The sequence below is a fragment of the Rhipicephalus microplus genome, chromosome 1, assembly GCF_043290135.1.
Source record: "Rhipicephalus microplus isolate Deutch F79 chromosome 1, USDA_Rmic, whole genome shotgun sequence".
NCBI classification, from domain to species: domain Eukaryota; kingdom Metazoa; phylum Arthropoda; class Arachnida; order Ixodida; family Ixodidae; genus Rhipicephalus; species Rhipicephalus microplus.
In genome coordinates, this window is record NC_134700.1 from 66,659,488 (window position 1) to 66,672,904 (window position 13,417).

At 44.0% G+C, this 13,417-nt stretch overlaps 1 protein-coding gene across 1 annotated transcript in view; it reads right to left on the reverse strand.

Moving 5' to 3' along the window:
* The window catches only part of LOC119178734 (alkaline phosphatase, tissue-nonspecific isozyme), an 88,264-nt gene that overhangs the window by 26,699 nt on the left and 48,148 nt on the right, over positions 1-13,417 (reverse strand). The window contains exon 3 of the mRNA XM_037429969.2: positions 11,649-11,882. Coding sequence (XP_037285866.2) covers positions 11,649-11,882 — 234 coding nt within the window. The remainder of the gene's footprint in view (positions 1-11,648; positions 11,883-13,417) is intronic.

Below are 13,417 nucleotides of genomic sequence, written 5' to 3' on the forward strand. Positions count from 1 at the left end.
GTTTTTTCGTGTCTGTTTTTTTTTTCGGTCCACCGTAGCGGGAAGGTGGAGAGCAGCACCGCTATTGCAGTTGACCTCGAAATGAGGAAAACAGTGAGAGAGACGAGAGGGGTAAAACACTTTCCTTTACCAGATTCCGGTTGTGCCTTGCGTCAGGGTCGAACGCGATGTGCCCGCCGCTGTAAAAGCAGCTCGTGCAGGCGAGTAGCACGGCGATATGCAAGGCGCGCACACGCGTGCGCAAAGTTGCACCAGAGCTCACAAGACTAGACAATCGTTTGATACCCTATATTCATGTATTCACTCGAATAGCGTCCCGGTAGCGGTTAAACTTAACGAGTCTAAAACAGCTCCACGGAAGGTTACACTTACGTAATCTTGTCCCATCACGAAATTCCATTTGGTTCCGTAGAAATAAAGGAAGATCTCGTTAATTCTGTTTTCATGCGAACGACAAATAACTCCGAATTTACTGAATGTCGAAATATCGAAAGTATCGAGATAAAAATGAACAGATGTCAGCTGAATCAGCACAATTGTGTTTGCTTGGTTAAATCTTGGCAAGTCTTGTACTGTTTTTTTCTGCGTAAGAGTAGAGTACAAGTCCAATTTTGTTTTTATCCTTCAACTCCGTTCTGAGTGCACCCGACTGCCGTGTTTATTACCACATCACGTGGCAATAGTTTTCGCCAGTAAAGGGCCGCCAACTGATCGTTCGTTCATCACGACGTAGCAAACGTGCTTTATGCCAGCGTAGTGACTGAGGTTGAAAGCTCCTCTTCAAATAGTTCTGCCATGTTTGAGTTTTATGATATTGCGCGCGCATTGCACCAAGTTCAAACAAAGCAGCTTCACAGTGCACGACGGGCGTGTGAACAAAACCACAATCACTAACTCATAAAGGCAGCAATGCGTTAAGCGCCGCATCGTTCCTGTTTTCTGCCAACGTCATTTTCACTATGTCACATCGCTTCGCGCTCAGCGCGCTCTGGGGATCGTCCGAATTTATCGGGTTGCGGCCAAATGTAACGAAATTAACGAGATGTTGATGCCAATAAACGGTAGGCAGGGTGGCCAGGACAAGGCAACACGTCCGAATGATCCAATTTTCTAGAATAACGAGGTTTATTATGAGATTTCACTGCATATCATCGACCTTAGTTTTACTGCAATGTCACCACTTATAAAGACGAGTTCGTACAGTTTTATGCAATACTTGCCAGAACATACCATCATAAGATTCATGCCTGCTTCTCAAATGATTGATATTGTTGATAAGTTTTATCAATAACATCGTCCAGACAAGATCGCTGTTGTGAAAAGTCGCAGATATTTTTGAGGACTTTTACAGAGTCACCCATGCATTTAGGATAATGACCGAATGGTCATGTATCACAAGGTAACCAGAAATCCAGCGAAGTCATTTTGGGTAGTGATCTGCTCTTGGGCATTTTCGGGATATTAACGCAGCTACTGAGCACGGCGCACCTCCGTAACATTTCATTTTGTTCTCGCAATGTATTTACACACACACAAGCACACACACAAATATATATATATATATATATATATATATATATATATATATATATATATATATATATATATATATATATATATATATATATATATAGTCCAGTAGATCCTCTGTGAGCGGTCACAACGTGGTTTATTTCGATGTTTCGGCCTAGAGTCTGGCCTTCATCAGGATTAAAGGTAGAGTTTGTTGGTGCTCAGCTTTATACAATCTCAAATCAGAGGGAAAGGAAAGAGGAAAAAGACATAAAAGACAGCAAAAAGGAAAGAAAGAAAAAAAAGAAGAAAAAAGAAAAAAAGATAAAAGAATATTTATTTATTTATTTCTTTATTTATTTTTCAATACTGCCAGTCTCATTCCGAGACCATAGCAGGTGGGCGTAGAGATTGTGCATGCAGGTGGTACATTAACAGCGCAGAAAACAGAAACAGGAATGTAGTAAAATGACAGTCATCTCAAAGTATAAGAGCGAAAAATATACAAATTGTTTACATCTGCAAAGACAAAGAAACCATCACCAAAAAGAAGAGAAATTTTGCATGAAGTGCAGTGGTACACAGGCAAACAAATAGCAAACTTCCAAACACTAAAGTTAACACTTGTACACTCCACTAATACGCTTTCACTGGTGGCGCAATGCTTCCGGTAATGCGAGTATTGCCGCATGAAGAGAACATATTTTCTAATTTTAGTGCAAAGTCGGATACCGATTTCGCACTAGTTATGGAGGAATCCAAACAGTTCCATTCCCTTATGACAAGTGGAAAAAAGGAGTGCTTGAACGTGTCATTGCGGTAAGAGTACTCTTTCAGTGTGTGTGAATGTTTGTGCCTAATAACGCGGGAGTCTGACGGACGGATGTACAATGATGGGCCAATTTTATAATGGTTGTGTCAATTTTATAAACCATGCAGCCAGGCTCACAGGTTTAAGCAAATCTGCTCTAGAGATGCTGACTTTGACACGAGCTCACAGAGGCTAAAACTTATGCTCGAGAAACAAAAATACCCCCCCCCCCCCCCCATATCAATAATGACGCTGTTCAAAAAGCGAGAAAACTGAAGCGCGAAGACTTATGAAGCGACCACCGCAAGAATACCCACAAGGAACAAACCTCTGCTTGACTTACAGCACAAACTTCCCCAATGTAAACAAAATCCTTAAACGACATTACAACACTCTGGAACAAAGTGAACGTCTGAAACGCGCATTCCCATCCGCTCCAGGCGTCGTTTACCGACGACCACGTAACCTCAAAGACACCCTTGTGCTCTCCCAAATTAACACATCACCCCCCAATAATTCATGCCGCCCTTGCTTAAAGCCACGATGTCATGTATGTAAGGCGATGCGAGAAACACACAAACCAACCAGCACACAATCCAAGTTTTCGATTAACATACGAGGAAAGCTAACAAGCGATTCCTCTAATGTGGTATACCTACTCGAATGCAACGTGTGTGGCATGCAGTACATCGGACAAACAGAAACACCATTTAGGATTCGCTTCAATAATCACAGAGCCCATGCGAAATCAGCCTCAAGTCTACCTCTATCGAAACATCTCAATCTTCCCGACCATGCATTCGACAAACTATAAGTAACGCTCTTAGAGACGAGATTTAAATAAAATCGACGACGTGAACAACGAGAGTCATACCTTATCCACCGATTTAACACCCTCGATAGAGGAATAAATGAGAATCCTGGAACATTTGCAGCAATTAAAGCATTAGGAAACAATAACGGCAATAATGAAAATAATAACTGAGTTCACGGCACTGCAGCTGCGAAGGGCACTGGACAACTCCAAACAATTCCAAGTGTAACTACTCTTTCTAAGTGCAGCTGTCGTCTGTTTTGTTTTATTTTACTACCCAATCAATTATGCCATGCATGACATGCCCAACAGCAAACCTGTGCACAGCCGGGAGGCCCCCACTGCACGCGTAATCCAGAAGCGGGCAAGGAATTCGCATTGCGCCCGCTTACCAGCCTCTGCCGCAATACGCGGCACCCCTCTTTCTACGACGAAATGTTGACGGGGCTCCGAGTAGTTAAAGGCTTAGAACTTCCTAAAAAAGCTCTTTTTTGCCTCACACCAAACCGCCAGTGCCAGGAGGCGCCGTCTGGTCGGGAAGAATGCGTTAGTGAAAGGAAGCATACACAGACCACTGACATCAGAAAGGTCACGGGGAGAAAAGGGAGAGAGATGAAGGGGGAAGTGGAAGGAAAAGTGGAGGGGGGGTGCCCGAAGGGATTCCACCTTATATTCTTTTTATTTATTTTTTATTTTTTTGTCGTTTTTCTTTTCTTTTTTCTGTCTTTTTTCTCTTTCCTTTCCCTCTGATTTGAGGTTGTACAAAGCTGAGCACCGACAAACTCTACCTTTAATCCTGATGAAGGACAGACTCTAGGCCGAAACGTCGAAATAAACCACGTTGTGACCGCTCACGGAGGATCTACTGGACTATATGCAACGCTACGGCCACTCAACCACCATGCCTGCATATATATATATATATATATATATATATATATATATATATATATATATATATATATATATATATATATATATATATATATATATATATATATATATATATATACGTGCGTGCGTTTGTTGTTACCTCTTTGTTCCATTTCGTGCTATTGAATAATTTAGACGGTTTTCAATTGATGAATTCCATGTTAAAAAAATTGGGCGACCCTTAAGCTTCGCTTTCAAAAGTTGAGCGGGATAGGTATATCCTATGCCTGGGGAGTGTTTTGAGTTCGAAATTGCGTGTGTCACAGTAGCTGCTAAATATTGCTGTGTTCTGTGTAATGGCAAGCATGCTTTAAATTATGGGTGTAAAATATTTTCGAGCTTGCTATGCACCCACTACATGGGCTTAAGAGAAAAGGCACCGTAACGTGTGTACTTTTTGTAGTGGGTGGCCCGAATTGAACGAGGAAATGATCACAATCACACGTTCTGACGCGCGTTCGCAAGGTACGCTCCTATTACGCATTATTTCTGATATATATGTGGGGTTTATCCTCGGAAACCATACGCGTTATTACTGCGATATTACGTGTTGCACTGTGAAGCGGGTATACAGCACGCGTGTGGTTGTAAAGTTTGCAAGTTACTTTCGCTCCTTTTACAAGCAGCTAGGAAGTTATTTTTGCTGTATTTCGAAGGAGACACTTGGCTCTATGGTAGAAAACCCACTTGCTACGCAAACGATCCGGGTTCGATCTCCTCTCGAACCGAAAAGATCTGTGTTCGATCCCAACTCTGACCCATGACTTTATATTTAATTGTTTTCAGCGTTCTTGAATTTTTGCTCACAACTAACGACGCTGGAAGCTCAGCGAAACGTTAGCGCTACTACTGCTCTTTTTTACATAATTTGTTTTTACCTTCTTTGTAGGAGTATTTATTCAAATTTGTTACCCTTCCTCAATAAAATTTCAAATAATCAAGCCCTCTCTCTTTACTTGATGTTTCATGGAGCGCTGCAAAAGCGTTCAGATAATAACAATCATTAGGTGGCATCATTGAATCCAGCATACGGAGGACTAATGAGAGCCGATAATGAGGGTGATATCCCAAAGCGAACGTTTTACAGTATTGTTCCAATATGAAACAACGACACCATGCAATAGCGCATCAATATGGTCGCTAAAATGTGAATAAACGATAGAAGGCTCATTCATAGAAAAAACAAAGACCAACTACACTTAATATTTGGTAATTACCAATAGCCTACACTTCAGCGCACCATGCTGAAGGAAAATTTCCTTTAGTAAAACATGCCAAGCGCTCACAGAATAATTTCAATGAACCGTTTCCTGCTTCGCTTTACACAAGGATGTCAAACTCGCGTTCTTTTCGAACTCCGGGAATACGCAAAAAGAGTAACAACTAAGCCCTGAAAAACACGAGTACAAAGATCTTTTATAAATTTCGTGAAATCTACAAACGTTAAGGCCGCTTCGTACAACTGGCAAGCTTCAACGAAGTCCACAGATGCACTACCTTTCTTTTTGTTTCCTTTTATTTATTTATTTCTCTATTTATGTATTGTTTCTTCATCTGTTTCCTCATCATTATTTTTTGTTTTTGTCTTTTTTCTCAATTTGCGTTCTGTTCTCTTTCTCTCTCCCGCTTCCTGATTATTTATTTCTGTTTTTTCCCTTTCTCTCCTTTTCCTTTCTACGCTACGCTGTACTGTTCTCCTCTATTCTCTCCTCCTCCTTCTTCCCCCAACTTCTCTATTCCTCCCCTTATGCAAAGGCTGTTTTAAGCTCTGCTAGCATGCCTAGATATCTTAGTCGATACGATGCTTGCCAACAGATTTTGGGTACGGGGGTTCAAATATCTTGTCCTCAAAACAAACAAACATTATCGCGACATTTCTCTCACTCTCGCACTACACTCGTTTTCCTCCCCCCATCAGCGCTACCGTATCCCCGCAAGTGTTCTGGATCGAAGCAGTGGATGAAGACGAGGACGAAGACACCGCGTGCCTATTCAGTATGATAATAAATATCCGTCGACATGAAACCGCCTGACTAAAAGCTTGACAGCTTCACAGTGAAATCTTTTAGTACAACCTCTTTCATGCTAGGTCAGGTTTCTTTCACCTAGGAAGGAAGGAAGGAGAACGAGAGAGAGAGCAAAGGAAAGGATGTTAAGCAGGTTGGCATAACTGGTGCGCTATACCATGCACAGGGTCCGGAAGAAATGGGGGAGAATAAAGAAAAGTAAACAAGTGGTCTACGTTGCTTAACTGATTAGAAGGTATAATAGCACATACGAAAATCAACAAGTACAATTCTTTGCATGTTGCCGCACGCAAATATGATGGAGTCATAAGGCTCTTACGGCTGCATCTCTCAACCATGAATTATCAAACCAAACAACCACCATGGGGCGTTCGCCTATGAAGATTGGTTGGGGCGACGTGCATGCGTACACTGTTGGCCACATGATCACTATAAGAAAAGCGCCATCGTACATCAATAACTTCTTTTGGCTGCGATGGGTGCTTGGGGATTTTAGTAAGACCAATTTCAATAGTATCTACTGATTGCGAGCACTATGACTGTTCTACTATAAAACCTGCAATTCACAGCTCACGAACGCAACCGACATTCTCTACCGCTAATACGCATTCACCACACCTGCGAACACGGATGGGCAAAACGCGCTTATGATAAGAAACCTATGAGCTGAATGAGTAACACACGCGCTTAGTGTTTTCGGAGCAGGGCGAGCGGCGTCACACGTCGCCTTCTCACTGGAAGTGCACAGAGCTCATTCCGGAAATACCGTCGCGCGCACATCCGGGGAACGTAAATATGAGAGCCGGATGTGCACGCGCCGTGAACAATTACATTATTTTACCCCTCAGCGAGCAATTCTCGCGTTTTTTAATTTTACCACGTACTATTTTGCGCGTTGACAGGACAGCAATCGCGTTCTTTCATGCAGCAAGGCTACGGCACAGCGTAATTTGATGGACGAATGCCAAATCGCCAAGCCCTCATGTTCCGTCGTAATGTGCATAGAATGTGGCCTGTTTGTACCGAATGCGGGTAATTTGAAGAGCCCAATTGTACAATGCGCGTTTAAAAACAGAAATCCTATCACTCGGTGCTAATGGAGATCACGAAAAATGATGGCAGAAGATGGCGTTCATTACTGTGCTTACGGGAATTGTGGAAATGACTTAACTTGGAAAATGAACACTAAGGAGGTAGCTTGTACAAAAGCTGAATATTTGAGGATCGGGACTGGCAACGCAGCATTCCTCTTCGGATTTTTTCCCCTTTTGTCTTGCTGTTGAATAAGGATGTGTGCCACGACGTCCAAGCTGGCCTACATGCACACAAGGCGCCCAATTTGGGCGTAAATCGTAGAGTAGATTTAGGTTTTATCTACGCCAACTCCGCTTGTTCGTCCTTTTATTCCTCTATTTGTTCCCAAGATTAGCCGCGCACGCGAATGTTAGCCAGCGTCTGCTCAGGTTATCCAGAGGCTCCTTTTAACTGCGAACCTCATATAGATCGCGTTAACTTGTTTGTGAAGCATTTGCACACCAAGTACATCACGTGAACTTGTTGTTAGGCCCGTAACAAAACAAAAAGAAAGCTCCGCAAACCCTCCCCCACGGAAATTGCATTTACCAGCCTATCTCGTGTCAATATGTCGTTTACGCGATGTCATACAATCCAAAAACACGAACCACGAATCGCAGTACCTGCACCAAACAGCGCCATACATCCCTGGCTGCTTGGTTGGTTCTTGAGCGGCTAACGCAACAAAATATTTTAATGCTGGAGGCGTTGACAAAAATAGCGCACAAGCAAGCTGAAACTTTAGAAAACTTTCAATTACGAGGAAAACGCTAAATGTTGCTGAATTCCTTGAAATGAAATAGCCTACAAGACCCGGTCTACAAGATTCAGCCTCTAATTCTTTTGGAAAGAGATGTATTGCGCTTATGCCTTGGCCTGACTCGAGTTGATTGCTATAGCAATTTTTCGTACCAAGAATCGAAGGTTGTTTCTCTTTCCTGCAGGTTTCGCCTTTTGACTGTTAAGACATTTCTAAGAATGTACTTGTAATCATTACGATCACAAGAAAAAGTGCTTGTTTCCACTCCGAAAGAACTTTTTTTTTTGGGGGGGGGGGGGGGGGGGGGCTAGATGGCACAGGTGTCACACCGCAGAAATTTGCACAAAGCTCACTGGATCCTATAAACCTGTGCATATACAATATGATTCTTTTTCGTGATGATTTATAAGCGGAGGTTAATTTTAATTGTATTTTTCCTAGCTATGCAAAATTACTTTCCCATCATATTTTAGGTGGTTTATTAAAAAAAAACACCAGTACAGTAATACAACAAATGTTGTGATTGCTTTAGATGCATGAGATGGCGTCCAAAAGTAAGGTGTTAGTATCTTAAGTCCGAATTTAGGTTTGTGTTATTTCTTTTCAGTATCCGAATTCATACGCACATTTGAGGCTGAATTTCTTACAGTATAGTGCTCGTCTTAGGCCAGTTGGACACGGCAATCATAATATTGATTGACATGTGGAGTTTAACGCTCCAGGACCCCCGTATGATTATGAGAGATACCCTTGTAGGGGGTTTGAGACATTTAGATTACCTGAAGTTCTTTAACGTGCACCAAAATCTGAGCACACGGGCCCAAAATATTCTCATCCCCATTGGAAATCCAGCCGCCACAGCCGGGATTCAATCCCGCGACCTGCGTTTCAGCACCCGAGTACCTTAGCCACTAGACTCCCGCGGCGAAGCATCAAATATAACAGCTGTTATAATAACAGACGTCTCTGCGAGGCACTTTCCGCTCGTGCTGAATCCCGCGTAAAAAAGAAGTTCCGTGCACTACTATCCACGCATTTGCGAAAAGTTCGATTAGTTTAGGTGCCAGGACATAAAGGGTTGCTTCTCCATAAAATTGTTGATTATTTAGCATAGTCGTCAATACGTTCATCGATTTTACCATACTTTCAATAATCTGCTTATGAAATTTCTGCTAGATATCGCAGGCGTGCGACTATGGAAATCTTTGGAGGTATAGGACTGACAAATTCCACCGAATATCGGCGATTATTATGTCCCTGGTGGAGAGATTTTCGTCAAACCAGTAAAATAGAAGCAGCTATCATAAGGCTGGATGTCAGGCACCGAATATAAAGTTCTACAAACACAGGTCTGCTCAGGCACCTTCGCTACTGTGCGCGTTCTATGGTAAACTGCAAACTACAGATGATTTCTTTTTGACCTGCAGGGGTCCTGCTGCAGCACAAAAAAATCCTGTTAAAACACCTTTACGTGGTATTGGAAAGAATTTATTGATCCCTGTCATTTTACCTTTTGGAGCTTCAGTTTATAGGTTCTACATTGTGAAAATATGCGTGGCTATTGTGTATTACAATAATGAAACCAATCTAGTTGCTAAATAATCAGTGTTTTATGCTAGTATGTCTACATCATTTTATACGTAAAAAAAACAAAGGTATTGTTTTGCTTTAAAACTCTTTCTTAAAAAACAGACAAAGTCTCACTTTGTTTTGCTTGTTTGGATTTTAATAGATGCTATATTAGAACGAGCAGCAAACTTTTCAACGTACTTTTGTTTTTTTTATAATAAAACCTGCATTGCTGTAAAAGAACATACTATTTAATAAACCCACTCAGCTCTTGGCCAACCCCACACAGCGTGTACGCGCCTTAGTAACTCTAAGGCCATACTTAATAGGCGAACAAGAACGAATAGCATGTGAAGCCATGGCTCGTGTTCTCTGCCCCCTTATCGACTTCGAGTCGTCTTATGAATGAATACGTAATGAAGTAGCGCGTAGAATGGCAGGTCATAATTATCAGGCAGTCGTACCTTCGTACACGGTACAAAACATTCAAGGGTCTTGTAGCGAAAAGAAAAAAATCCCAGCATATCAAAGGAGGGAATGATGATGAGCGCGAAGAGCTCCGGAGGTACATTGGTAAACTGTGAATCCCACTCGCAGCCGTTCCAGAGTTTCGAGGAGCCTGTCCGAGTGTACTTCAGCTGCAGAAAGCGCGAGGAACGCACGTGGTTTGACTAGCTGGTGAATCATAGCAAAGAGCTCCTAGCTGCGTTTTGCCAGTATTGCACTAAGTTGGATACGCCCCGCTTGAAGGCCTGGTCTTGGTTGAGCCCTTCGTCCGTGAATTCTCGCCCGCCGCTCTCGAGTTGCTGACACGTGAATGAGCTGATGATGATGATGATGATGATGGATTGTGGTTCTGCCCTTTGTAAGGAGTAGGCAGCTCCTAACTGCCTTAACCAGAAAAAAAAGGAAAGAAAGAAATGAAGGAAGACTGAGAAAAGAGGAAAGACAGAGAAAAACAAAATGTGTCACACACACATACACGCACACATACACACACACAAAACGAGTTATAACGTTTGCAACAGCCAGCCCGTGTCTATTTGCAGACCGGCTACATTGTCTAAACGTTTACATTCTCTGCGCGTCGGTACTGTCTACGCGTTCTGCGCCACCACTGCACCAATCTCTGTTCTGTCACGTAGACCGCTCTGGCCACTGGTGTGCTCTTTGTCGTATCTTAGAAGTGTGGCAGCTTGGGCTAGTTGGTATGGCATGACGATAGTTATAGCGCGAGAACAAAACGACTACACAGAGACAAGGAGGACACGAAAGACAGGAGCGCTCGCGTCTTTCGTGTCCTTCTTGTCTCTGTGTCGTCGTTTTGTTCTCGCGCTATAACTATCGGCTTCTTCGTATCTCCTCGGAATCCCAGTGCCAGCGGGAAGGTGATGCCCTCTAGGTGACCCGGGCACAACTCAGCGCAGCGGAGGACGAAGTGTTCTGTGGTGTCCTCTTCAGTGCCGCATATTCGGCATATGGCCCGGGCCACGTCCGCAGATGTGTCGAACCTGCGACAGTATGCCAACGTACGCAGCGCTCCTGCACGTGCCTCAAAATAAAGTGCGCTGTCACCGCTGTTATCATAAAGGGGCTCCATGCCAATGTCGGCCTTGTGAGTGCGGTGTGTGAGCAGTGTGGATGTATCCTCCATGGCACGCAGCCACTGCTCTGTCTCCTCCTCACACACCTGCGTCTTCACTGCATGCGCCCACTTGTACATCTTGTCATCAATCACAGGGTTTGCAGAGAAGCCAAACTTTCTTTTCAGGCTGCCCAGGCGCCTGCACCACTGCGTTTGTGGGCCGGTTTGACTCGCATATCTGAACAGTCGCCTGGGCTACCGTTCGTCATCCATGAGTCGCAGGCGTCATTTGTAAGTAGCCTTACTTCTTGCCTCGCACGCTTACAATGAGGACCATCCCAGGTGACCCTGAATGGCCTCTATAGCGACACGCCCGTGGTATCCAAGGGCCATATGGCCCACCTCCCGCTGGCCACGGTACCGCTATTGCCTGGTTGTCACAGTCAAAGAGAGCGCCACAGTGCCATCTAAGAGTACTCCGAATACCAGAGGTGGCTACTACGGACAACAACGGACAACACCACACCATTAAGGACCTTAAACCCCAAAATGCCTGCCCTCACCTTGAAGCCAGCGCCGGGATTACGATTGACGAGCTGGTAGGCGATATCCTCGGCCTGGCACCCTTGGGGCACTGACGCCTCCCAGTCACGGTGGCCAGAGTGCGCGTAGCTTCCCGCTGGTGTGGCGTGTGTCACCTTTGATGTGGTGACAATGCCCGTCCACATGCCGCCATCTTGTGCCCACTGCATGATGCTCGGCAGGTGCGTGCTTTCGTCACTGTGACAGACGCCGCTCTGTGAAGATTCATGCAAAAGAAACGCATTTGTCTCATTTCCGACAATGTTAGAGTGCAATATTAGTACTACTCCTACAACTACTACCACTACAAGAAATAGTAATAAGTAGTAATAATAGTGTATATATATATAGTATTATTATTATTATTATATTGAATATTAACATTTAAAAATTACAATGAACAGTTGGGGGTCCCTTAAGCTTCGACTATAGGAGTTCAACGCGATTCGCGTTATCATGTTCCCAGCACGTTCGCCAGACGCGTAATTTATACTTTTTGTTGCATGATGTCACTCGATAAGTTTAAATGGCGAATCGCTACAATTTATCTGCAATGTTTAAGATGCTTTGTCAGTGAAGCTTTCGCATATGGCTGAATTCTGTGTTATATGTAGCACGCTTTTAAACTACATTTTGCCTCTCCCTGTGGCACCCTCTTGCGGACACTTCTAGACACAAATCGTGGGGCATCACGGTGAGTGAGTTTCTGCCACTGTCACAGTTCGCTTTGATCCGGGCTTGCTCTTGGTACACGCCCACAGCGCTTACAGCAGTCAACAGATTGTGAAATCAGCCATCGATTTGTTTCATCTCACTCTGAGACTGAAGCAGCAGGTATGTTTGTCGATATTAGCGAGATATGCTGCTTGCTTATCCGCATCTGCTAAGCCTAACGCGCCGAGGCAGTGTTCGGACTGCGTCGTCATAGCAAGAACGCTGCAGCTCCAAATATGAGACATACAACCTCGCACAGCATTCTGTGCGCGTTGGATCCTCCTTCCGTAAATATAGAAAAGAGAGAAAAGGAGTGCCGCAGCGAGACACGCGAAAGAACGCGTGGATGGAGAAACAGACATACGAGAGCCACGAACAGCGAGAGAAACAGCCACAAGTGAAGTTATCCGCCAGATTGAGATTCTACCGAGCTTCAGCAGAGCAACAAATTCACGCTTTTTCAAGTTCTTGCTTGCTTAATAACTTCACTGAATTTTTAGTTCATAAATTGGTCATAATAACTACAATTCATTGAGCAGAATTCATGAATGCGGTGAGCAGACGACTCGGTGCGAATTGGTACATGTGGAGGGGCGAAGCTCCCTTTCTGTTGGCTGAGAGGACTGTAGCCTCCACAGTGCCGAAGGGAACTTGTGAAACGGAGCATAGTTGCTGGAATCACACTAACCGAACCAGATTTATAGATAAATTCATTGGTTGTGCCACCCGCATCACTCACGCCACTTTTACCACCGATGCCACCGCAAAAATACAGGTGGCGTCTGAAACGGCGCCCCGCAGATCATTTCGCAGAGCCGCCTCCAGGCGCTGCACATGCCATGTAGAGGCTTGCGAAAGGCGGATTGTAACCCAGAAATCTATGCGAAGTTGCTATTCACGCACTACGTGGCCTTAATAGTCCACGTAGTGCGTGATAATGAGCGCAACAACTTGTGTGCGTTTTGTAATGCCTGACCGGCTTTAAACCACGTAGCCGTTATGATAGCCACATGTTCTGACGCCCGATGGCAATGTA